The sequence below is a fragment of the Sinohyriopsis cumingii genome, chromosome 1 (assembly GCF_028554795.1).
Source record: "Sinohyriopsis cumingii isolate HCF-2022 chromosome 1, ASM2855479v2, whole genome shotgun sequence".
Lineage (NCBI taxonomy): Eukaryota > Metazoa > Mollusca > Bivalvia > Unionida > Unionidae > Sinohyriopsis > Sinohyriopsis cumingii.
Window position 1 is genome coordinate 141,057,686 of NC_142961.1, and position 26,450 is coordinate 141,084,135.

The following is a 26,450-nucleotide window of genomic DNA, read 5'->3' on the forward strand; positions in this document are numbered from 1 at the left end:
GTTATATGAAAGTTTTTGCTGTGTAGTAATGAAGAATTTTATCTTGTTTGGTCAGCTGTCCTTTCTTTGCATGTCTGTCTGTTTTGATTTACAGAGGTAAATGCACAAATACCATAAAGTGATAAAATTCATTTAATTTTCGTATTTAAAAGTTATTATATCTTTGATGTTTTATGTATTCTTCACCCCACCCCTAACCCCTCACCTCACACATTCAGTCAGCAGATAGGGCCATGAAATACAATAATATATCAAGGGAAAACTCTTTATATTTTCTTTGATCAGTTTAATTTTTTTGTTTTTAGATTTACAAAGGCTTGGATATCATCACCAACAAAGTGACAACCGAGGAGAGACAGATATGCCGACATCATCTCCTGGACTATCTCAGCCCTCTTCACTACAACAATACTGTGGTGGATTTCCGTAACAGAGCTCTACCCATAGTACTGTTGTTTTTACCTATAGTACCAAATATTATTTTTACATATAGTACCAAATATTATTTTTACCTATAATACCAAATATTATTTTCATCTATAGTGCCAAATATTGTTTTTACCTATGGTACCAAATATTATTTTTACCTTATCTTACCTATTGTACCAAATATTACTTTTACCTTGTCTTACCTATTGTACCAAATATTATTTTTACCTTATCTTACCTATGGTACCAAATATTATTTTTATCTTATCTTACCTATTGTACCAAATATTAGTACCTTTAGTACATACTATTATTTTACCTTATCTTACCTATAGTACATACTATTGTTTATCTTTCTTTACCTATAGTACTGACTATTATTTGTACCTTACCTTACCTATAGTACTGAATTTTATTTTTACCTTATTGTACCTATAGTATACTATTATTTTACCTTATCTTACGTATAGCACATACAATTATTTTACTTTATCTTACCAACAGTACTATTATTTTACCTTATCTTACTTATAGTACATATTATTATTTTACCTGATCTTACCTATAATACATATTATTATTTTATCTTATCTTACCTATAGTACATATTATTATTTTATCATATCTTACCTATAGTACATATTTTTATTTTATCTTATCTTACCTATAGTACATACTATTATTTTACCTTATCTTACTTATAGTACATATTATTATTTTACTTATCTTATCTATAGTACATATTATTTTACCTTATCTTACCTATAGTACATATTATTATTTTACCTTATCTTACCTATAGTACATATTATTTTACCTTATCTTACCTGTAGTACATATTATTATTTTACCGTATCTTACTTATTGTACATATTATTATTTTACCTTATCTTACTTATAGTACATATTATTATTTTACCTTATCTTACTTATAGTACATATTATTATTTTACCTTATCTTACCTATAGTACATATTATTATTTTACCTTATCTTACCTATAGTACATATTATTTTACCTTATCTTACCTGTAGTACATATTATTATTTTACCTTATCTTACTTATAGTACATATTATTATTTTACCTTATCTTACTTATATTACATATTATTATTTTACCTTATCTTACCTATAGTACATATGTTATTATTTTACCTTATCTTGCTTATAGTACATATTATTATTTTACCTTATCTTACTTATAGTACATATTATTTTACCTTATCTTACCCATAGTACATATTATTATTTTACCTTATCTTACCTATAGTACATATTTTTATTTTATCTTATCTTACCTATAGTACATACTATTATTTTACCTTATCTTACTTATAGTACATATTATTATTTTACTTATTTTACCTATAGTACATATTATTTTACCTTATCTTACCTATAGTACAACGGGGCCCCGAGTGGCCGAGTGGTCTAAAGCGCTCTCCGTTACGGATCACTGCCATCTCACCTCTGTCTGCGGCGGTTCGAGTCTAGGATTCAGCCAATGTGGGTATGTGAGAAAGCTTGCCAGTAGCTTCTCGTGGGTCGGTGGTTCTTTCCGGGGTTTTCCCGGGTTCTTCCTCCACCATTAATACTGGCCGCCATGTATAGCCTATCTTGTGCTGAAAAATGGCGTTAAGCCCCAAAACAACAACAACAACCTATAGTACATATTATTATTTTACCTTATCTTACCTATAGTACATATTATTTTACCTTATCTTACCTGTAGTACATATTATTATTTTACCTTATCTTACTTATAGTACATATTATTATTTTACCTTATCTTACTTATAGTACATATTATTATTTTACCTTATCTTACCTATAGTACATATTTTTATTTATCTTATCTTACCTATAGTACATACTATTATTTTACCTTATCTTACTTATAGTACATATTATTATTTTACTTATCTTACCTATAGTACATATTATTTTACCTTATCTTACCTATAGTACATATTATTATTTTACCTTATCTTACCTATAGTACATATTATTTTACCTTATCTTACCTGTAGTACATATTATCATTTTACCTTATCTTACTTATAGTACATATTATTATTTTACCTTATCTTACTTATAGTACATATTATTATTTTACCTTATCTTACCTATAGTATGTATTATTATTTTACCTTATCTTACTTATAGTACATATTATTTTACCTTATCTTACCTATAGTACATATTATTATTTTACCTTATCTTACCTCTAGTACATATTATTATTTTACCTTATCTTACTTATAGTACATATTATTATTTTACCATATCTTACTTCTAGTACATATTATTATTTTACCTTATCTTACCTCTAGTACATATTATTATTTTACCTTATCTTACTTATAGTACATATTATTATTTTACCTTATCTTACCTCTAGTACATATTATTTTACCTTATCTTACCTCTAGTACATATTATTTTACCTTATCTTACCTATAGTACATATTATTATTTTACCTTATCTTACCTATAGTACATATTTTTATTTATCTTATCTTACCTATAGTACATACTATTATTTTACCTTATCTTACTTATAGTACATATTATTATTTTACTTATCTTACCTATAGTACATATTATTTTACCTTATCTTACCTATAGTACATATTATTATTTTACCTTATCTTACCTATAGTACATATTATTTTACCTTATCTTACCTGTAGTACATATTATCATTTTACCTTATCTTACTTATAGTACATATTATTATTTTACCTTATCTTACTTATAGTACATATTATTATTTTACCTTATCTTACCTATAGTATGTATTATTATTTTACCTTATCTTACTTATAGTACATATTATTTTACCTTATCTTACCTATAGTACATATTATTATTTTACCTTATCTTACCTCTAGTACATATTATTATTTTACCTTATCTTACTTATAGTACATATTATTATTTTACCATATCTTACTTATAGTACATATTATTATTTTACCTTATCTTACCTCTAGTACATATTATTATTTTACCTTATCTTACTTATAGTACATATTATTATTTTACCTTATCTTACCTCTAGTACATATTATTTTACCTTATCTTACCTATAGTACATATTATTTTACCTTATCTTACCTATAGTACATATTATTATTTTACCTTATCTTACCTATAGTACATATTATTTTACCTTATCTTACCTCTAGTACATATTATTATTTTACCTTATCTTACTTATATTACATATTATTATTTTACCTTATCTTACCTCTAGTACATATTATTTTACCTTATCTTACCTATAGTACATATTATTATTTTTCCTTATCTTACCTATAGTACATGCTATTATTTTTTCTTATTTTACCCATAGTACAGTGGAATCTGTCTTGAATGACCACCACTTCTGCCAAAACATAATGGTCTCTCATGACAGGTGGTCTCTCATGACAAGTCATAACACTATATAATCAATAAATCTATACATGGAGAACATGGTCTCTCAATACAGGTGGTCTCTCAAGATAGGTGGTCTCTCAAGACAGGTGGTCTCTCATAGCAGTGGTCTTTCAAGACAGGTTTTACTGTACACCTATTAGTTGTACCTTATATTACTGTATAGTACTATTATTTTTACCTCATCTTACCCTTTGTACTAGTAATAGTACGAACCATTTTGTGTAGGTGTCATTGATTTGCTTCCCAATGTAATGTGAAATGAAGAGATATTGCAGTCACACCTGTAAAAAATGATGTTACACATTTGCTCAGTGTTGTTAAATTGTAAGTTAAATAAGGCAAATTAAGTTGACTCCTTTCAATCAGTCCTTTAAGTTTTAAAGACCTATAAATTAATAATACAAAAATGTTGTGAAAACATTCAGTTAAAGCCATGTTATGTTTGCTTCAAACAGATAGACTGCTTACTTAAAGAAAAGAAGGTGCCCATTGTTGTTGGAGGAACAAATTACTACATAGAGTCACTACTCTGGAAATTCTTGATCAACCAAGAGGTAAACATGTATCATTGTATCACTATATTTACCTGTTTATCATGTATCGATGTATCACTATATTTACCTTTTTATCTTGTATCACTGTATTTACCTGTTTATCATGAACACCCAACTGAGAAAACATAGACCCAAATCTGCACTTGGATGACGAGCCAGCAGATGAGGGTCCTGATTCTTCCCTTTAAATCCTAAGGAACAGTGTGTAGCCTACCCCCAGGTTTACCAAATGTTTCCTCAAATTGAGGTTTTGAATTATCTTGTTTATGATAATTCGGGCAGTGTTGGGATTTTTGTGAGAGATTGATGTAATTCATGTTTTGAGAGATTAAATAAATCCACTGTTTATGCCTAATTGAAATATATAGGAAAAAAATACTGAAGAAAATTTTGAATGTTTCTAATTTTCTCAGAGATCCTTTGAGTCTTGTATCCTGTCTACATCAGAATAAATAGAGGCAGAGTACAGTATTTCTAAAATTTGCATGAAAAATTATTAAAGGTAAAATATCTAAAAATGTAAATCAACTTTCAAGATTTCCATGCAAACACTGTCATATCCATTTCCCCTCAATGTGAACAGTATTTTTGATTTTGATCAAACGCCATGAATTTGAAACTGAAAATACCTGTCATTGTGACTGGGTTCATTACAGTATATCCTGGGATACTATATTAGTCGATTTTCAAGAATGGGTGATTACCATTGAAACAACCCAGTTTGATAAATGGTCACCTAGAATTGTGGCCAAAACTAGTTGAACAAAATAAAATAGTTGACTCCTTCAAGCACAAACCAATTCATTCACTTCCAAACTGATGCCTGTGATGAATCATTGTAGTCATCAAAGACCCAAGTCCCATGGACTAAAGACCCAAGTCCCATGGACTGAGAAGTTACATTGTTAATATTCACTAGGCTGTTCACTTGGAGTGAAAATGGATATAATATTGTTTGCATGGGGATATGAAGGGTTGGTTTAAAAATAAAAAAACATTTAGATTTCAGTAATATTATGCTTTTTAGTTTTGATTTAGAAAGCGGTAAAAGCCGCAGAGAGTAAAATGGTGTCCCACAACAGTAAATGTGAGTTTTACGTTAATTGCTGTTGGGTGTTCCTTATACACAGGTAAATATAAGTTGGGTGTGTCTTATACACAGGTAAATATGATCAATGTTTTTTAATTCATTATCATAAAACAACCAAATCCAAAATGTTGAGAACGATCATTGCCCAATACAGATAAAATATTGAAGCACAGGCTGGCAAATGACCTCCATTAATGGATTTTACTTGGGGTTGATAATAAAGGGTTATAGATTTTACTTGGATTTAGTAATAAAGGGTTATAGATTTTACTTGGATTTAGTAATAAAGGGTTATAGATTTTTCTTGGGTTTAGTAATAAATAAAGTGCAGAAGTAATGGACTCCTGTGAAAACTTTATGATAAGTGTTGATCTCATTTTCTGTGTATCTTTGAATACAGTTTGTTTTGAAGACCACATTTTCTGTATATCTTTGAACTCTGTTTGTTCTATAGACCACATTTTTTGTCAAAATATATTGTTCAGGCTTTGTAATCTTTTGACATCATTTTAAAATAATTTTATTTATGGATTTCTGACAGATTACATTTCTGTAATGATAAAACATACTAATATCATAATAGGAAAGTGGCAGAATGGCTGCCTTGCCTTGTTAAATAGTGCTGACAAGTCACATGGACAGTGCATATTGTCAAAAATTGGGAGAACTATGTCTCACTTGATACCTAATAGATATTGAATAAAATTTGTTTATATTACTAACCTGTAAAATCTTTTTCATATTATTCATCCTTGATTAAGAGAAAAAAATCATTAAAATCGAAGTCTGATACTTGTTGATAAGACTAAAACTTGGTTGTGTACCAGCTGCTTATTTAGAAATTAGTTTCAGTGAATGATAGTATATTTTTTAAAATAAAAACTTGCATAAAAGCAGATCTTTACTTCTTGTGTTTTCTGTGTTGCTATGAATTTATAAGTATTGGACAATGAATTAGTTTCCTGTTAGTCTTATATAAGCTTTTTTTTTCATCGGACTGCAGATTGGTTTTGTTATTAACATTTAGGACCAACCTCTACTCTCCCACCTGTTGCTAAATTCAGTTACAGATTTAGCTGTCTGGAATATTAAAGTCGTATTTTGTCCTGTCATATCTGTTTTCATCTGACAAACTCTGAGACCAAATGAGTTATGTTTATGCAGATTTTCATGGGCAGTAGATGATGGTAGGAGATTAAAATATGCTGGATTCTAAAGCTTGTATGAAGTTGTGTTTTTCTTGTGCTTGTATTTTTTTGTGGACTGACAAAATTGAATGGAACTAGGCAAGTAATGTAAAATTTAATTCACTAATATATGTATAAAGAGTGACTGAAAGCATGCCTTCATATAGTGTGTATGGGTTTGTTTGCTTGTTTTTTTTTTCTTCATTCATTTATTTTTGGAAACTAAATGAAAAGTTTGTGTATGCCAGGTAATATGCAGAAAAGTTGGTAGTATTATTTTTAAACTAGCGACGGCTTTATATGCTTACTTTATATATAAGCTTATATTACGACTCTGTGGTCTTAAACTAACTAATAGAAAAGAGCAAAAACCAACAGGTTTGATAAAATTCAGCCAATAATTTCATTCCTTTGAATACAAAGTGAAAGTTTAAAAAGAACTTACAGTAACAAAAATTAAATTCCAAATAGTCCAAAAAGTTATAGTCCAAAAAGTTATATCACCAGTCCTAATGAATAAAGTTCTAATTAAATTCCAGTGTTATTCCAAATAAGATCTGACAATGAAGTGTTCATGTGATTGTTGTCTCAAATGTACTAATGTTCCAATGGCCTGAAGTGTGATGATGTACTAACAGTCTTTTGATGAATCAAAAAAGTATAATCCAAGATATCCTTGTTTGAATTCACTATAATTCCAAGCTAATGTCTCTCTCCAAGAATATTATTGAGCATTTTGTATTTCACAGGAATAAATAATTTGAAAAAATAAATTCCACCCAAATAAACTACTGGACACAACAATAAGACTGACTTCAGTTTTAGATGTTATTGCAGAAATAAACAATTTTTCCAGTTAACACATGGTCACAATTAGCTTTTTCTATACCCCCCCCATAACTTAATGGAAAATTCTATTTTAGAAGATTCTGTTACTAAAATTATAACAAAGAGTATGGTAAACATAATGTCCTTGACTCAGACCAAGATAATGATCCTAATATTTCACCCACACTGTTGGAAAAATATTAGCTATTTATTATTTGTTTACCAAAATCAAAACCTCAGTATCTCATGTCAGGTACAACATGGTCGAGTCCAGAATACAGTTATCCATAGCATAGAATGAGTTTTAAAAAACCCAACAAACAATGCAAATTAAATATACATAACACTTACCAGCTTTGAAAAATACAGTTTGTTACATTAGAAAGTATTGATTTTCTTCCCCAAATTTACATATAGGTTGGTCTTAGATACAGTGTGCTACATTTAGGTTGGTCTTAGATACATTGTGTTAGATTAAATGTTACTGACTTTTTTTGGCCCTAGTTTACATTTAGTTTGGTCCCAGATACAGTGTGATACATTTAGTTCGGTCCCAAATACAGTGTGATACATTTAGGTTGGTCCCAGATACAGTGTGATACATTTAGGTTGGTCCCAGATACAGTGTGATACATTTAGGTTGGTCCCAAATACAGTGTGATACATTTAGTTTGGTCTCAGATACAGTGTGATACATTTAGTTTGGTCCCAGATACAGTGTGATACATTTAGTTTGGTTCCAGATACAGTGTGATACATTTAGTTTGGTCCCAGATACAGTGTGGTACATTTAGGTTGGTCCCAGATACAGTGTGATACATTTAGGTTGGTCCCAGGTACAGTGTGATACATTTAGGTTGGTCTTAGATACTGAGCTAGAAGTTTGAAGCAAAGCAGCATTATTTCAATGTTTTATCTTTATACATCTCATTATATGTACGTGAAAAGGTGCACACACACACACACACACACACACACACACACAAAATTTCTGTCAAGCTGTCATTGATACATCTGAATAGGTTCACTTAATTAACACTTTTTTGGAATGTTTGTGCTTAATTAGCAATGATAATAGTTTGAAATGATTTATATATGATGCAGTATTTGTTTCCCCAGCCATTTTGAGGGGGCTGTTTTACCTGGCTCTCCCTAGACACTACCATGTCCTCTTAGGGCTTAACCCAACCATTTTGGGGGGCTGTCTTGTCTGAAATCTCCAGAAGTTCAGTGCACATAATATGGTGTAACAATCTGTGCATTTTGGTCTTCAGCTTCACATCATTTTATTTGCCACTTTTTTCACTTGCAGTGCAAGTGGAGTGCATTTTAAAAATGCCTTGTGTCATAGAAAGAGCATCCATAGAGCAAACTTAACCCCATAGACATGCCATCTCTCATAGATACTCACAAATAAGACTTAACCACTTGTTAAAAGAAATATGTCCTTCTCATAGAAAGAGTGCCCTCAGAAGAGGCTTTGCAATACATATGTCATGTCTGATGCAAGTAGCATCATTAGACTTGACTTCACACAAATATCCTCAGTCTCATGCAAATAGTGTCATTAGACTAGACTTTACTATATGTATATCCTGTCTCATGCAAAGAATGTCATTAGACTAGACTTTACTGTACACAAATATGCCCAGTCTCATGAAAAGAGTGTTATTAGACTTGATGTTACTATATGTATGTCCTGTCTCATGCAAAGAATGTCATTAGACTAGACTTTACTGTACACAAATATGCCTAGCCTCATGAAAAGAGCGTTATTAGACTTGACTTTACTGTATGTATGTCCTGTCTTGTGCAAAGAATGTCATTAGACCTGACTTTACTGTACTTAAATATGCCATCTCATTCATAGTGTCATTAGACTAGACTTTAAATAAATATGCCAAGTCTCAGTCAAATAGTGTCATTAGACTATATGTATGTATGTATTTATGTATGTAGTTATGCATGTATGTATGTATGTCTCATGCAAAGATTGTCATTAGACTGTACTTTACTGTACATAAATATACCCTGTCTCATGTACAGAGTGCCCTTAGACTTGACATTTCTGCATGTAATTATGCCCTGTCTCATGCAAAGAGTGTCAGTAGACTAGATTTTACTGTGTATAATTTGTCTTGTCTCATCAAAAGAGTGTCATTAGACTAGATTTTACTGCCTATAATGTGTCCTGTCTCATGCAAGAGTGTCATTAGAACTTATTTTACTGCATATACTTTGTCCGGTCTCATGCAAAGAGTGTCATTATAATATACTTTACTGCATGTAATTTGTCCTCTCTCATCAAAAGATTGTCGTTAGACTGGACTTTACTGCATATTATTTTTCCAGTCTCATCAAAAGAGTGTCATTAGACTGGCTTTACTGCATATTATTTTTCCTGTCTCATCAAAAGAGTGTTGTTACAATGTACTGTACTGCATATAATTTGTCCTGTCTCATGCAAAGAGTGTCATTAGACTAGACTTTACTGCACATTATTTGTCCTGTCTCACGCAAAGAGTGTCATTAGAAGAGACTTTGCTGAATATAATTTTTACTGCATATAATTTGTTCTGTCTCATGCAAGAGTGTCATTAGAATAGACTTACTGCATATAATTTGTCCTGTCTCATTAAAAGAGTGTCATTAAACTAGACTTTACTGCATGTCATTTGTCCTGTCTCATCAAAAGAGGGTCATTAGACTAGACTTTACTGCATATCATTTGTCCTGTCTCATTAAAAGTGTCATTAGACTAGACTTTACTGCATATCATTTGTCCTGTCTCATGCAAGAGTGTCATTAGACTTGACTTTACTGCATATAATTTGTCCTGTCTCATGCAAAGAGTGTCATTAGACTAGACCTGACTGCATATAATGTGTCCTGTTTTATGCAAGAGTGTCATTAGAGTATATTTTACTGCATATATTTTGTCCAGTCTCATGCAAAGAATGTCATTATAATGTACTTTACTGCATGTAATTTGTCCTGTCTCATCAAAAGAGTGCCCTTAGAAAAGACTGATAGTTGCAAATGAAAATATGCCAACATATTAAGAAGTGAAGAAGAATCTGAATAGAACATATAAAAGCATCTGAACCCATCCTTCCAACTGATCCTAAAATTATACCACTTCCCAATTTAGACCACTTTCAGACACTCCTATGTACAGTGGTCCCTCATTAAAGCCCCAGGCAGGTGTGTGTACATAGACCCACTTGGACTTCTTGTTGTGTGTGTACACAGGCTCACTCGGACTTTTTGTTGTGTGTGTACACAGGCCCACTCAGACTTCTTGTTGTGTGTGTGCACAGGCTCACTCGGACTTATTGTTATGTGTGTACACAGGCCCACTTGGACTTCTTGTTGTGTTTGTACATAGGCCCACTCAGACTTCTTCTTGTGTGTGTACACAGGCCCACTTGGACTTCTTGTTGTGTGTGTACACAGGCCCACTTGGACATCTTGTTGTGTGTGTACATAGGCCCACATGGATGTCTTGTTGTGTGTGTACACAGGCCCACTCAGACTTCTTGTGGTGTGTGTACACAGGCCCACTCAGACTTCTTGTGTGTGTACACAGGCCCACTCAGACTTCTTGTTGTGTGTGTACACAGGCCCACTCAGACTTCTTGTTGTGTGTGTACACAGGCCCACTTGGACTTCTTGTTGTGTGTGTACACAGGCCCATTCGGACTTCTTGATGTGTGTGTACATAGGCCCACTCAGACTTCTTGTTGTGTGTGTACACAGGCCCACTTGGACTTCTTGTTGTGTGTGTACACAGGCCCACTTGGATGTCTTGTGTGTGTACATAGGCCCACTTGGACTTCTTGTTGTGTGTGTACACAGGCCCACTTGGATGTCTTGTGTGTGTACATAGGCCCACACGGATGTCTTGTTGTGTGTGTACACAGGCCCACTTGGACTTCTTGTGGTGTGTGTACACAGGCCCACTCAGACTTCTTGTTGTGTGTGTACACAGGCCCACTTGGACTTCTTGTTGTGTGTGTACATAGGCCCACTCAGACTTCTTGTTGTGTGTGTACACAGGCCCACTTGGACTTCTTGTTGTGTGTACACAGGCCCACTTGGACATCTTGTGTGTGTACATAGGCCCACATGGATGTCTTGTTGTGTGTGTACACAGGCCCACTTGGACTTCTTGTGGTGTGTGTACACAGGCCCACTCAGACTTCTTGTGTGTGTACACAGGCCCACTCGGACTTCTTATGGTGTGTGTACATAGGCCCACTCGGACTTCTTGTTGTGTGTGTACACAGGCCCACTCGGACGTCTTGTTGTGTGTGTACACAGGCTTACTCAGATGTCTTGTTGTGTGTGTACATAGGCCCACTTGGAATTCTTGTTGTGTATGTACACAGGCCCACTTGGACTTCTTGTTGTGTGTGTACACAGGCCCACTCAGACTTCTTGCTGTGTGTGTACACAGGCCCACTCAGACTTCTTGTTGTGTGTGTACATAAGCCCATTTGGACTTCTTGTTGTGTGTGTACACAGGCCCACTCGGACTTCTTGTTGTGTGTACACAGGCCCACTTGGACTTCTTGTTGTGTGTGTACACAGGCCCACTCGGACTTCTTGTTGTGTGTGTACACAGGCCCACTTGGACTTCTTGTGGTGTGTGTACACAGGCCCACTCGGAGTTCTTGTTGTGTGTGTACATAAGCCCATTTGGACTTCTTGTTGTGTGTGTACACAGGCCCACTCGGACTTCTTGTTGTGTGTACACAGGCCCACTTGGACTTCTTGTGGTGTGTGTACACAGGCCCACTCGGAGTTCTTGTTGTGTGTGTACACAGGCCCACTTGGACGTCTTGTGTGTGTACACAGGCCCACTCGGATGTCTTGTTGTGTGTGTACACAGGCCCACTCGGATGTCTTGTTGTGTGTGTACTTAGGCCCACTTGGACTTCTTGTTCTGTGTGTACATAGGCCCACTCGGAGTTCTTGTTGTGTGTGTACACAGGCCCACTCGGACATCTTGTTGTGTGTGTACACAGGCCCACATGGATGTCTTGTTGTGTGTGTACATAGGCCGACTCGGACGTCTTGTTGTGTGTGTACATAGGCCCACATGGATGTCTTGTTGTGTGTGTACATAGGCCGACTCGGACGTCTTGTTGTGTGTGTACATAGGCCCACATGGATGTCTTGTTGTGTGTGTACATAGGGCCACACCGATGTCTTGTGTGTTTACATAGGCCCACACGGATGTCTTCTTGTGTGTGTGTTTACAGGCCCACTCGGACGTCTTGTTGTGTGTGTACACAGGCCCACTCGGACATCTTGTTTCTGTACCAATGAATGATAATATAATGTTTCAACTGTGCCTGCATCAAAATGCATGAGACTTCCTGTTGAGTGAAGACCACCGCCAGAATTAAAACCACCTTTCCTCGTTGCAGCTGGTGGTTCTGATTGGGAGACATAATCATATTTCCTTATTGTATTGGATTGCTGTGTGTAAGCTTGCCATATACCTCTGATGTATATCTATTATCCACTGCTGGAAAATGTTAGTTAATTTATATAAACAAATCATTACAATTGTTAAATAATGTCTTTTTTAGAATTATTTTTGGCCAGTTTTAGAGATGAATGAAAATAATCATTATCATGGTAAACCCACAGAAATGACAATTGATTGATGTAATTTACCACAATATAGTGTTGGTTGCTTTCACTTTTTCTTTTTAAAAGAAACTTAATGATTTTATTATAATCAGCATGTTTTAAATTTTACACAGAATTACCTTTACTATTATAAACTGGGACTTTAAACCTTAGGTGCAGTTTTTAAATGTGCATAAAATTGCTAGAATTTGATCCACTTGTTAGTGAGGGATGGAATATAGGGAAAATGTTTACGTCAAAGCCTGATTTGTCCCCATCAGTTGGACTAAGGCCTGATGGGACCCCATCAGATGGACTAAGGTCAGATGTGTACCCAACAGATGGACTAAGGCCTGATGTGTCCCCTTCAATTGTACTAAGGCCTCATGTGTCCCATTCAGATGTACTAAGGTCTGGTATGTCCCTATCAGATGGACTGAGGTCTGATATGTCCCCATCAGTTGGACTAAGTTATGATGTGTCCCTATCAGATGGACTAAGGTCTGGTATGTCCCCATCAGTTGGACTAAGTTCTGATGTGTCCCTATCAGATGGACTAAGGTCTGGTATGACCCCATCAGATGGACAAAGGTCTGATGTGTCCCAATCAGTTGGACTGAGATCTGATGTCCCCATCAGTTGGACTTAGTTCTGATGTGTCCCCATCAGATGGACTGAGGTCTGATGTGTCCCAATCAGTTGGACTAAGGTCTGATGTGTCCCCTTCAGATGGACTAAGGTCTGGTATGTCCCCATCAGATGGACTGAGGTCTGATATGTTCCCATCAGTTGGACTAAGTTCTGATGTGTCCCCATCGGATGGACTAAGGTCTGGTATGACCCCATCAGATGGACTAAGGTCTGGTATGACCCCATCAGATGGACTAAGGTCTGGTATGTCCCAGTCAGTTGGACTGAGATTTGATATGTTCCCATCAGTTGGACTAAGTTCTGATGTGTCCCCATCAGATGGACTGAAGTCTGATGTGTCCCCATCAGATGGACTAAGGTCTGGTATGTCCCCATCAGATGGACTGAGGTCTGATGTGTCCCCATTAGATGGACTAAGGTCTGATGTGTCCCCTTCAGTTGTAATAAGGCATCATGTATCCCCATCAGATGAACTAAGGTCTGGTATGTCCCTATTAGATGGACTAAGTTGTGATGTTTCCCTATCAGATGTACTAAGGTCTGTTGTGGCCCCATCACATGGACTAAGGCCTGGTATGTCCCCATCAGATGGACTGAATCTGCTGTGTCCCAATCAGATGCACTAAGGTCTGGTATGTCCTCATCAGATGGACTGAGGTCTGATGTGTCCCCATCAGTTGGACTAGGGTCTGATGTGTCCCCATTAGTTTGAGGTCTGATGTGTCCCCATTAGTTTGACTAAGGTCTGATGTGTCTCCATAAGATGGACTAAGGTCTGGTATGTCCCCATCAGTTGGACTAAGGTCTGATATGTCCCCATCAGATCTACTGAGGTATGATGTGTCCCCATCAGTTGGACTAAGGCCTGATGTGTCCCTATCAGATGGACTGAGGTCTGATGTGTCCCCATCATTTGGACTATGGTCACATGTGTCCTGATCAGATATTTATTCATTTAGAAGCCAATCAAAATTATAGTGGTAAGTGAGTGCCATAAAAATGGCTTCAGACATGTTTTGAAAATGTCTAAAGTTGAATAAATCTTTTTCATAAAGACAGTTGTGTGTGTGTGTACAAACAATCGTATATAGATATATATATATATGTAATTATCATACAGATTAGAGAATTTGATTGTACTGAGTCTGAATCTTCATGGAGTAATAATTAACATTCTCTGACCTGTATGATAATGCTTTTTATTTGTATAGAGATAAAAAAAAAATCTGTTATTATTTATAAGCATTCTCCTGTAGAATCCAAGGATTACACTTTCCATTCTGTTTGGTGTATATTTGTAATTCTCTCTCTCTCTCTTTCTCTATCTATCTATCTATCTATATATATATATATATATATATATATATATATATATATATATATATATATATATATATATATATATATATATATATATATATACACATTATCTAGCTATGTATCTATCTCTCTATCGAGAGATTTAAAGCATGAAAATAATATTAGTCAAAAGTGACAAATGTGATAAATATATTTTGTGTACTTATTAGAACAGGAAATTATGTTTAGTAAATTAGGAAATGAGAAGTCCTCAATTTGGTGACAGATCTGCAATAGGTATCAGACTGGTCAAGTTAGTTGAATTGTATATTGAAAAGATACTGAAATCAACCTGATAATGAGTGCTCCAGTCTATCACCATGGTAATCTTGTGAGCAGCTATACTAATGTGCTTTTATTATCTTTTTCCATTAACTTCCATCTTTCAGAGAAAAATAGGGAATGAACTTTAAATTGCACATCATCTATCAGTCATCTAAATTTTCAGAGTGTCATTGTGATTTGTGTGACCTATGAATTGCCTTCACTATTCTCATGTTTACTTATTTACAGATAATGAATGAAGTGGTGTTAGAAACCATTACAAGGACCTCTAGTAGTGTGATTTAATCAGTAGATAAATTGCCTGTTTCCTTTAAGATAGCAGCCCTCTCATTTAAGACCCTAATTAATCACTGGGCTCTTTTGCAAGACTCAGAATTGCCCAAGGACAACCAGTAGGATTTTTTCCAGGGTCAGAATGAATTGGCAGTTTGACAGCTAACCAGAAACTACCATCAATTAGAATTGTTTCAAGTGTAATAGTAAAGTATTACAAATATAAACTCCATTTACTTTTGAATAATCGAACAATTTATCTGAATCAGGGATTTGTTTTATTTCTAAATAAGTAAAGGTGACTTCACAGATTTTTAAATACAGATACTTTTGTCAGCAGTTTAAAAATAAAATCCAAAGTCATCACATAATAAACTGGCTTGTCAGTGTCCTTGTTTTTTGTTTTACTGATCACTCCTAACAAACTGCAGAGACCCAGATTATGTAATGGCAGATTTCGGTCTGTGCATCTGTGCAGTTTGCAGTTGGATCTGACATACACGTGATATAGTAAAAAAATTGTCAAAAGAAATTAAGTAGGAATAGTAGAAGACACTATACACAGTTAACTGATGTCCTTGATAATATCCAAGCAGTAAGGGGTGGGGTGAGTCAGCTGACCTTTTTTTTAGGGCAACCACTCTCCGGCCAAATCCCCCCACCCCCTGCACTGTTTGGGCCTTGGAAATGTTAATTTTTTAATTGCCAAAAGCCAATCCGAGTCTTGTATGGTGACCAGACCCCCACCCGTCAAATGTCCTGTGTTGATTTCTTTGTTGCCAAAAGCCAATTCGAACCTTGTATGTAAGCCTGTAAGATGAAATCCTTCACTAAAGCATGACAATGCCCATATGCGATCTCAGGGTGCAAAAAAATGATGGGCTGCGCATGTTGCTGTGTTTAACATTAAGGCCTGGATAATGGAGGGATTTGGTGGGGGTGGGGGTTTTCATCCCCTAAAAAAAATGTCAGCTGAACCCTCTCCTGCTGTTACCCACATATAAGTGTGGTGGGGGTGGGTATGGCCAATGGCCGAAGGTATACTTAGGGTGGTGGGTGTGGGTATGGCCAAAGGATATACTTAGGGTGGTGGGTGGGGGTATGGCCAAAGATATACTGTGGGGAGGGAGGCATAGTGTGGGATGGCTGTAACTAACATTTGCAGCAATAATACTGAATATATGCAATTTTCAGTTGGATCTGACTTACGAGTAAGTATATATATATATCATAGTGACAGTCTGGAAGATAGAGAATTCAAATAGTAATTATTCTGTCACGATGAATTGGAAAGTATCATTAACACGATTCAAACGACTTTTTAAATCATGCTTGTTGTCAAAATCAGAATTGGAAGAAAAACTTTTTTGTTTTGTACCAAAATTTTAGAGTTTGAAGTAAACTGAGTCATGCGTCTGTCTCTTTCAAAGAAAAGCAGAATTTTTGTATGGGCAAAAAAATGCATTTCCTATGAATTCAGTCAGAAAACACGGAAAGGCAGTATATTCAGTCAAAACTATGGTTGAGCTACGAATTAAGTAAAGACCATGGATAGGCTATGAAATTTTGTGAAAACCATGGATAGGCTTTGAGCTACATTTAAATTAAGTCAAAACAATGCATGAGCTATATTTAAATTAAGTCAAAAATATGCATGGGCTATATTTAAAATAAGTCAAAACAATGCATGGGCTACGTTTAAATTAAGTCAAAACAATGCATGGGCTACATTTAAAATAAGTCAAAACAATGCATGGGCTACATTTAAATTAAGTCAAAACAATGAATGGGCTACATTTAAATTAAGTCAAAACAATGCATGAGCTACGTTTAAATTAAGTCAAAACAATGCATGGGCTACATTTAAATGAAGTCAAAACCATGAATGGGCTACATTTAAATTAAGTCAAAACAATGCATGGGCTACATTTAAATTAAGTCAAAACAATGAATGGGCTACATTTAAATTAAGTCAAAACAATGCATGAGCTATGTTTAAATTAAGTCAAAACAATGCATGGGCTACATTTAAATGAAGTCAAAACCATGAATGGGCTACATTTAAATTAAGTCAAAACAGTGCATGGGCTACATTTAAATTAAGTCAAAACAATGCATATGCTACATTTAAATGAAGTCAAAACCATGAATGGGCTACATTTAAATTAAGTCAAAACAATGCATGGGCTACATTTAAAATAAGTCAAAACAATGCATGGGCTACATTTAAAATAAGTCAAAACAATGAATGGGCTACATTTAAATTAAGTCAAAACAATGCATGGGCTACATTTAAAATAAGTCAAAACAATGCATGGGCTACATTTAAATTAAGTCAAAACCATGAATGGGCTTCAGATTTAGACTAAACCATGTATAGACTAGAAATTCAGTTATTTCTTTGTTATGCAGCTTTATTTGTTGCTAAAACTTCACAGTGTTTTTAGTGTTCAGAAAAGTTACAATTATGAACTTTGAATTTATTGGCTTTTCCAATGTTGATGATGATTATTAAAATTAAATTCTGTATAGGAACAGGTTTTTTTGATAGTCTTGCATCGTTTTGGAAACAGTTTAAGAAATTGCAGGTATGATGTTGTCTGTCAACATTACTTTCACCGTCAACAACTCACTGTTAAGGTTTTTGTTTGCAAGCCCATAACTCTAAAATGAATGAGACACTCATTTTCCAATGCTATAAAAGTATATCATTCATTTTAAAATCCACTGTGACACTAGAAGTACTAGGGTAATGTCTTCTTGTGAAGGATATATGAGTCATTTATCACATTGATTTATCACTTTTTAATCCAGTTTGTTGTATGGTTATATAACATTACATCATCTTACAACACAGCTGTATTGATCTGTGTCTTTAAGAAAGGACATATTATAACTGCCAAGTATGATGGAATGTTTTTGATTGGATCATCTTGAATAATAATGATCTGCCTTTGAGCAGTTGAGAAGATGAGACATGACATCTGTGATTTCTGTTTGACAGACTGAATAAAAGAACTTTTGACAATACCTTTGGTGACATTTAGGCTCCATATTTCTACAATGGTCTGCATGCATTGTGAAGTTGATGCAGTTTTACTTCATTATTCTTTACAGCAATAATTTCTTTCTTTCATTATTCCTTCCTTCCTAACTTCCTTCTTTTTTCTTTCTTTCTTTCTTTCTTTCTTTCTTTCTTTCTTTCTTTAATATCATTGTTTAAAAAGGAAAGTTTCACTTTGCAAGTAACTTAATATTTTTACCCTACTCTTTCTTTTTTTGTAGATTAATAGGAGTTTTGAAAAAAGGGTTTCATTTTACAAGTAATTTCGTTTTTGTGCAGGTAGGGGGATTGGTTCTGATATATGGGGATCTATCATTATTTTATTCTTGCATTTAATTCTTTCATTAATGACCATTTACAGTAATGATGTAAATGGTATTGTTGTAAGCTAAGTGTTGACTTTGGTTAAAATAATATTAGTTCATCATAATTAAGTTTATCAACATAGGAATAAATACATCAGCACAAGGAAGACTAATCAAGAAGCAGATATGTACACATATATATCGTGCTTTCTCCTCAGTGTCAGTATACTTTACACTGATGATCTTTTCAGTAGCAATATACTTTACACAGATGATCTTTTCAATAGCAATATACTTTACACAGATAATATCCTCAATAGCAATATACTTTACACAGATGATGTCCTCAATAGCAATATACTTTACACAGATAATCTCCTCAGTAGCAATATGCTTTATACAGATGATCTTTTCAGTAGCAGTATACTTTACACAGATATTTTCAATAGCATTATACTTTACTCAGATGATCTCCTCAATAGTAATATACTTTACTCAGATGATCTTTTAAACATCAATATACTTTACACAAATATTTTCAGTAGCAATATACTTTACTCAGATGATCTTTTAAATAGCAATATACTTTACACAGATGATCTCCTCAATATCAAATATACTTTACACAGATGATCTCAATAGCAATATACTTTACACAGATGATCTCAGTAGCAATATACTTTACACAGATGATTTTTTCAGTAGCAATATGCTTTCAACAGAAGATCTTTTCAATAGCAATATACTTTACACAGATGATCTATTCAGCTTTTATTGGCATCAAATAGGAAACAATTAAAATGTTAACCAAAATTATATTTAGAAAAGAAAATGCAATTATGTTAATTTGATATAAAAATATACAAGTTATTGGAGATTATATCAAGGTGTGGCTGTTGAGGCTGACAAGATGGGGTGGGGTGCATGGATTAATAAATATCAGATTGGATTTGCAATTATTGTGTTGTAAACATAATATGAACATGTTAATTAGCAAAGGAGAAATAAATTTATTCTTTTAGTTATTATTTCCATATATGCTCTCTTTTAAGTCGAATCCAACTGAAAACTGCATAAATTGCTGACATATCTGGGTCAATATACAGTGTAGTTTGTTATCAGTAATCAGTAGAACGTACAACATAGACAAGGAAGCTACAGCAGCTCATGGTCTTTGATGTTTGCAGTTGAACTTGACTTATAAATGGGTACATATGGTATAACATTTTGGATTACTCCAAATATCTCCTGATTTCCAGTCAAAAGATAGTTGACTTTGTACTGTATGTACTTACTTATAAGACAATTCTAACTGCAAACTATTCAGACCCAGATGTGCCATAGCATAATATGCTGGCAGATCTGGATTTGTGCAGTTTGTTAGGAGTAATTAGTAAAACAAACAGTATAGACCTTGATCGGCATGCACATTATGCAATAGCAGATGAGGAGCTTTGTTGTTTGCAGTTAGACTCGACTTATAAGCCAGTATAGATGGTAATTTAATGCTCAAATTTTTGCACCTAAATTCAGGAAGTAATAATTTAAACCTAGTCAGTATTGACATTCAACTGTGTAATAGAGCATGCACAGAAACTTAGAGTAACTGTATCCCAGAATGTTTATTGTCCATTTGTTTGGTATGAATAGATTGTGTGTCTGTTTCTGTGTAACTGTAGACAGATTAGCAGCTTCCTTTGTCTGTCATTGGAAGGAAAGGTTGTTTTTATACAACAATATCTTCCTGCTTTGTGAGTCACAATTGTAGTTTTGTTTTTGTTCACTAATAACTTTAAGTACTGTACTTTGAGACTTATGATGTATCATATTATCAGCTATCTTAGTTACCTCTGATACCATCTGGATTGTTCTGGTTTTTTTCTTCTTTCTTTTTCTACAGTATTTTTTTCTTCATCCCCTCATCCTAAGGGATGAGGACATTGTTTTGCTGTTGTTTGTATGCATATATTTAGGATCAGCCGTAATCCGTTTTGGCATGTTAGCAGAAAAAGTATTAAATTTGGACCCAGAAATGTTTTCATGTATTATTCTAGTTAAATGCGGATGACATGGTTCAGTTTTCAGGCCATTGCACCAATTTTATTTTTATAAACACATTTTTTTAACTTGACTTATTTTAGACTTTGGTCATTTGATAAAAACCTTGTAAGCACAGTTATGTAAAAAATAAAGAGGTAGAAAGGTAAAATTTGGTAGACATGTTATTGTTGTATTATGTCAGTGACCAGGTAGAGTTTTCAGGTAATAATTTAAATTTTTAGAAATGTTTCCACTTCTAGAAACTTTTGAGCTTAGACTTTTTGTATAAAACTGTATTGGCACATAAACATTATTAGCACATTTTAGAAAAATCCACTCAAGTTAGACCAATGAAATTGGCTGTGCTAATTTGCATTTATATTTAGATGACCTGATTAAATAATTTGGATAAAATTTTCATACTGTTTTTGGCATAATTCAGTCTTTGATAAATTTCAGAATTTTTGGGACTTAGTCTTTTTTGTTTTGCGGTTGATACAAACTCAGATCTAAGTTCTTATTTTAGGTGGTTCAAATTATAAACTCTAATATTACATAAATTTTGATTGAGAATTTTACACATTTATCTATTTTGCTGGAATTCTTGTGTCACTCCATCTGTCCATCATTCTTTCTTGCACACAATCTTGTCAGCATGAATAGTTTTTGAAGGATTGCCATGAGACTATATATTTTAAGCATCAACTAAAGATGGGCATATCAATAACTCTGCTAATGCAGTCTTTATAAGAGTTGTTTCCCTTTTTGACTTGCATCTGAATTCAGTGTATGGCAAAATCTTGTGAATGCCACTAGTCTTAGTTTTTACTGGACCACTATGAAACAGTAACTATTATGGTCGTGATCTGAATATGCACATATCAACAAATTAATTTGCTTCCACAATTTTTGTTAGAGTTACTGTCCTGTTTTATTTGTATCTGAATGCAGTGTATGGCAAAATTTTGTGAGTGCTGCTAGTTTTACAGATTTTATATAACCACTATGAAACTGTAACTGTTGTGGTTGTGATCGGAATATGCACATATCAAGAAATTAATTTGCTTTCATCATTCTTGTAAGAGTTATTGCCCTTTTTGTCTTGCAGATAAATTCAATGTACCCATTCAGCACAGTCTTGTTTGTTAGTATCAGTTTTTAATGGATTACCATGAAACATGGATAATATTAAGGTCATCACCTGAAGATGTGCCGATCGATAAGACAGAGTTATCACCCATCTTCACTTGCAGTGTATGGCAAAATATTCTGAGTACAATTTGACTCACATCATTAAGTCACATTGCTTTCATAATTTTTTTTAGAGTTCCTGCTCTTTTCATCAGATAAAAATTGATATATTCTTATAATATATTGAACTGTAAGGCACTGATAAAATTTCAATATTTAGTAGCCTTTAGCACGTCTGTTCCTGTAAGGGTGCAACATTTTGTAGAGATAATTTCGCTGTACATTCTGTCGGGGTCATTGTGACATGTAAACATTAAGTTTGATGTACGGTTGGACTCGCCATAAATTGTTTACTGTGAACGATGGAATCTGTTCTGCTTGGGGCATTGATTGAATTTTAATTAGGGTTCACTTAATTAACGGTTAGAGCGAGATAGAGTGCAATGATAGCAAGGTGAATAGCAGTAAATATCAGGAGTCTGAGACAAACCAGCAATAATTTTAGGAAGTCCGGGGCCTATTGAAACAAGGGTCGTAAAATGACATTTTTCAGAATAGTCTTTAATGAAGGCGGACTAGAGAGGATTATTCGGACTTCAGCGGAGTGGAAACATTTTTGGCGGTTAAAGTTGTAATCCTAACTGGATTAGCAATTTGAGATGGGTATGTTTCCCGATGGAAATCATGATTTAAAATAATCTTCCTTGCAGTATTAGTCAGACCAAGTTTTTTCTGCATGGGGGGAAAGTCTGTGGGGCTCTGAGATAAATAGAGAGTACTCTTCTCGTTAATCTTCCAAGGGACAAATGGGTCTGGAAATTTGTGAGACCCAGAGTCAGAGAAGAAACAGAGGACATTGTCTGACGATAGAGAGCGAGGGCTCAAATAAAGCACAGGATTAGTTTCATTTACATACACTATATTCCTTGATGTCAGCTTGTAATTAATTGTTGAATTTATTCATCTTAAATTTATACTTCAATTTTTCCTTGGGTTCGGAAATTAATCGTGCATGTTCGATGATTCTTTTATGGTAAGAATGTCAACACATTATGACTGAGTTCAGATTTAGTTAATTTGTTTGTAATAGAAATCATGTAGTGTGAAATTTCATGCATTTCTTTGATACAAATTGTGTGAATACGTAAATTTATCGCCACAGCTAACTGTAATTGAATCAGAGAGGTTTAAATATATCATGACCTCGGTTGGAATGCAATAGCAGCTAGAGAAGATATAAATTCATAATTAATAGTGTTGTGAGTGTGTATTAGGTGCGAAATGACCATAGCTAGTTGAATTTTGATAGATGGTATATTATGCAGAAAAGTAGGGATATTGGTTCATCTCATGGGAAGAATACCTGACACGTATTTAGGTTGGGTATTATTTTTTGTATCTGAAGGAACGTAGTTCCATACCCGTATTGCACAATTGGAAAAGAGCACAGTCTGCAACCAAGATGGATGATAATCCCGAGAGAGAGAGAGAGAGAGAGAGAGAGAGAGAGAGAGAGATTGGAAAAGACCGGAAGCATCAGGTCATGCTGTCATGCCGACAATCTGAGTTCAAGCATTTACTCGTTAATATAATGAAAATTGTTTTATCGGCTAACAGAACAACTAATTGAGTTTAGTATCATTTTTTAAAACTCTTTCTAGGAGAAAGTGAATCATTCACATGCAATGTTTTATTTCATCTTGTTTGTATAATTGATTAAATTGTTGTATTTTATGTACGGGGATTATTTTATTATATATCTATGCTCAGATCTCTGTTATTCAATCCATAATTTCATATTTTATTGTTTATTTGATCTGCACAATAACGTCGTGGTCTGTCATCTCATAGATGACGATAACAAAAAACCGTAAGGAGTAGTGAACAACCAGTCTGATTCAAATCAGATATGCACTGTTCTGGGTGAAGATCTGACAGCGACCGCTTAGGGTTAATGTTCTGGTGACCTTTGAGTTAGCCAGTGGAAATGCAGCTTTCCGACATTTTTAAGTGAATCAAATCAATAGGCACACACTACTGCTCTTCGACTATACTTCTCAGTCTCCTAAACGCGAAGATATAAGACTTCGTCTGATTGGTTGATGAAATTAGCGATTATTTTAATACCATAGGTCACCTGAACATGACTACTACGCAGTCGCTGTCAGATCTTCATCTAGGACAGTGAAGATCTTATTGAAGGGAGATCACACATCTTCACCACCTCCTGACAGTTCCACTTATTTTTTTAGTTACCGATGAGATGAAACCTCGCATTTCGTCTTAGGGAGAGATTTTTTTAGAAACATTATATTTCGAATGATGTTTTTCACTTTATTTATTGTGAAAATTGTAATTTGATTGGTAAATAGAAATGATGACCTTTCATTTGGTATCTCCTAGATCTAGTGGATGATTGCAGTGTATGATAGGATTATGTGGTTGCAAACTAGTTTGTAAGTTTTTTTATTGGATTGTTCTAAAGCTTTGTACATGTCATGGTCATCACATCAAGATGCACATATTGTCATCACTCCATTGTCTTAAACTAAGTAATAGAAAAGAGGAAAAAAAACAAGTTTAGTAAAATTCAACAAATAATTTATTTCTGTTGAATACAAAGTAAATATTTTACAAGAATTTACAGCATTATGAATTAAATCCCAAATAGTCCTAAAAGTTCTGCCGGAAGTCCAAAAGTGTAGCATATTTCAAATGAATTCGAGTGGTGTTCCGAATTAATTTCAGTCTTGAATGAGCTTATTTACTAATAGTGTGGAATAGTTTGATGTGCTAACAGTCTTGATATATTACAGTGATATAATCCAGAATGTCCTTGATTGAATTCACAATAATCCCTCAGTCCAGAAGTTACATTGAGAACTTTGTAATTCCAATGAATAAAATTAATAAATAATTCCTCTGGTATGATAACGGAAACAACTAAAACACTGATTCCACTATAAATGTTTGGATAGGAATAAATAATTCTGATCTAAACAATCTTAATATAAAATACTAAGACACAATTGGAAGACCAGGATGAAGATCAGAAGTTCATCCCTAGAACATTTTAAACAATGTTAGGTATCTTGCTCAAAGTTTAGTAAAGAACATGGCATATTTAAGGTATACCTTGAAATTACCTGGGGGAAAACCAATGTCCTGAACTCAGATCCCAGTAAACATGTTTACCTACAAGTGATAATTATCTTAAACTATAATCTACAATTATATTAAAAAATTACCCTTACGATCTATAATCATGGACGAAAGTCAAAGACACAGTGTAGATATACATAACAATATGGACACATAACTTTGCACCTGCAATTTTTTAAAAAGAGTTATTGCCTTTTTTCCTTCCGGCTGGATGTAGTGAATAACAAAATCTTGTGAATGTATTTAGTATCGCAGAGTTAATTGGATTGCAGTTAGACTTGAGAAATGTCATAGGCATCATCCGAAGACGTATATGTCAACAAACTACTATGCTTCTGTGATTTTTATAGAGATGTTTCCTTTTTTCATTTGGAGCCAGATGAATGTGTGACGCAATCTAGTGAACGCAACTTATTAGTTAAAGATGCAGATATTGCAAGTTACTGTCCGATTATAATTTGTATTAGTTATCGGTCTTTCTGAATTCGCAGCTGAATAAAATATTATGAAGCACCTATCCCCCCCCCCCAGTTTTGAATGCATTACTGTGAGACATGGTACGTACTGTGTTCACCATTTGAAGATGAGCAGTCAACAAATCACTGTTCTTTTGATTTTTGTTTTTAGTTTTGGCTAGATGTAATGTATGAAAAAATAAAATGACAAATATTTGTGCTCCTGCGATTTTTGTAAGATTTAATGCCCTTTTTGATTTACAGCTGGATGGACTATGATGTAATTTTGTGAATACAACTGCTTTTGCAGTTTTTTTCGTAGATAGCTGTGAAATTTCGTTCATATTATGGTCATGATCAAAAGATGTTCATGTTGACCATTGATTGTACTTGAACTATTTTTGGATTAATTTTTTTAAACCGTTGACCCATAGAGGTAGGATTAGGCTGTGGGGGAGGGTATATTTATGTGAGTAAATTGGTCACCAT

At 34.0% G+C, this 26,450-nt stretch overlaps 1 protein-coding gene across 2 annotated transcripts in view; it reads left to right on the forward strand.

Moving 5' to 3' along the window:
• LOC149808026 (tRNA dimethylallyltransferase-like) overlaps positions 1 to 26,450 on the forward strand; it is a 125,856-nt gene that overhangs the window by 6,400 nt on the left and 93,006 nt on the right. For both annotated transcript variants that reach the window (XM_089972701.1, XM_089972692.1), the window contains exons 2-3: positions 306 to 446; positions 4,330 to 4,428. In XM_089972701.1, the coding sequence (XP_089828827.1) occupies positions 306 to 446; positions 4,330 to 4,428 (240 nt within the window). The remainder of the gene's footprint in view (positions 1 to 305; positions 447 to 4,329; positions 4,429 to 26,450) is intronic.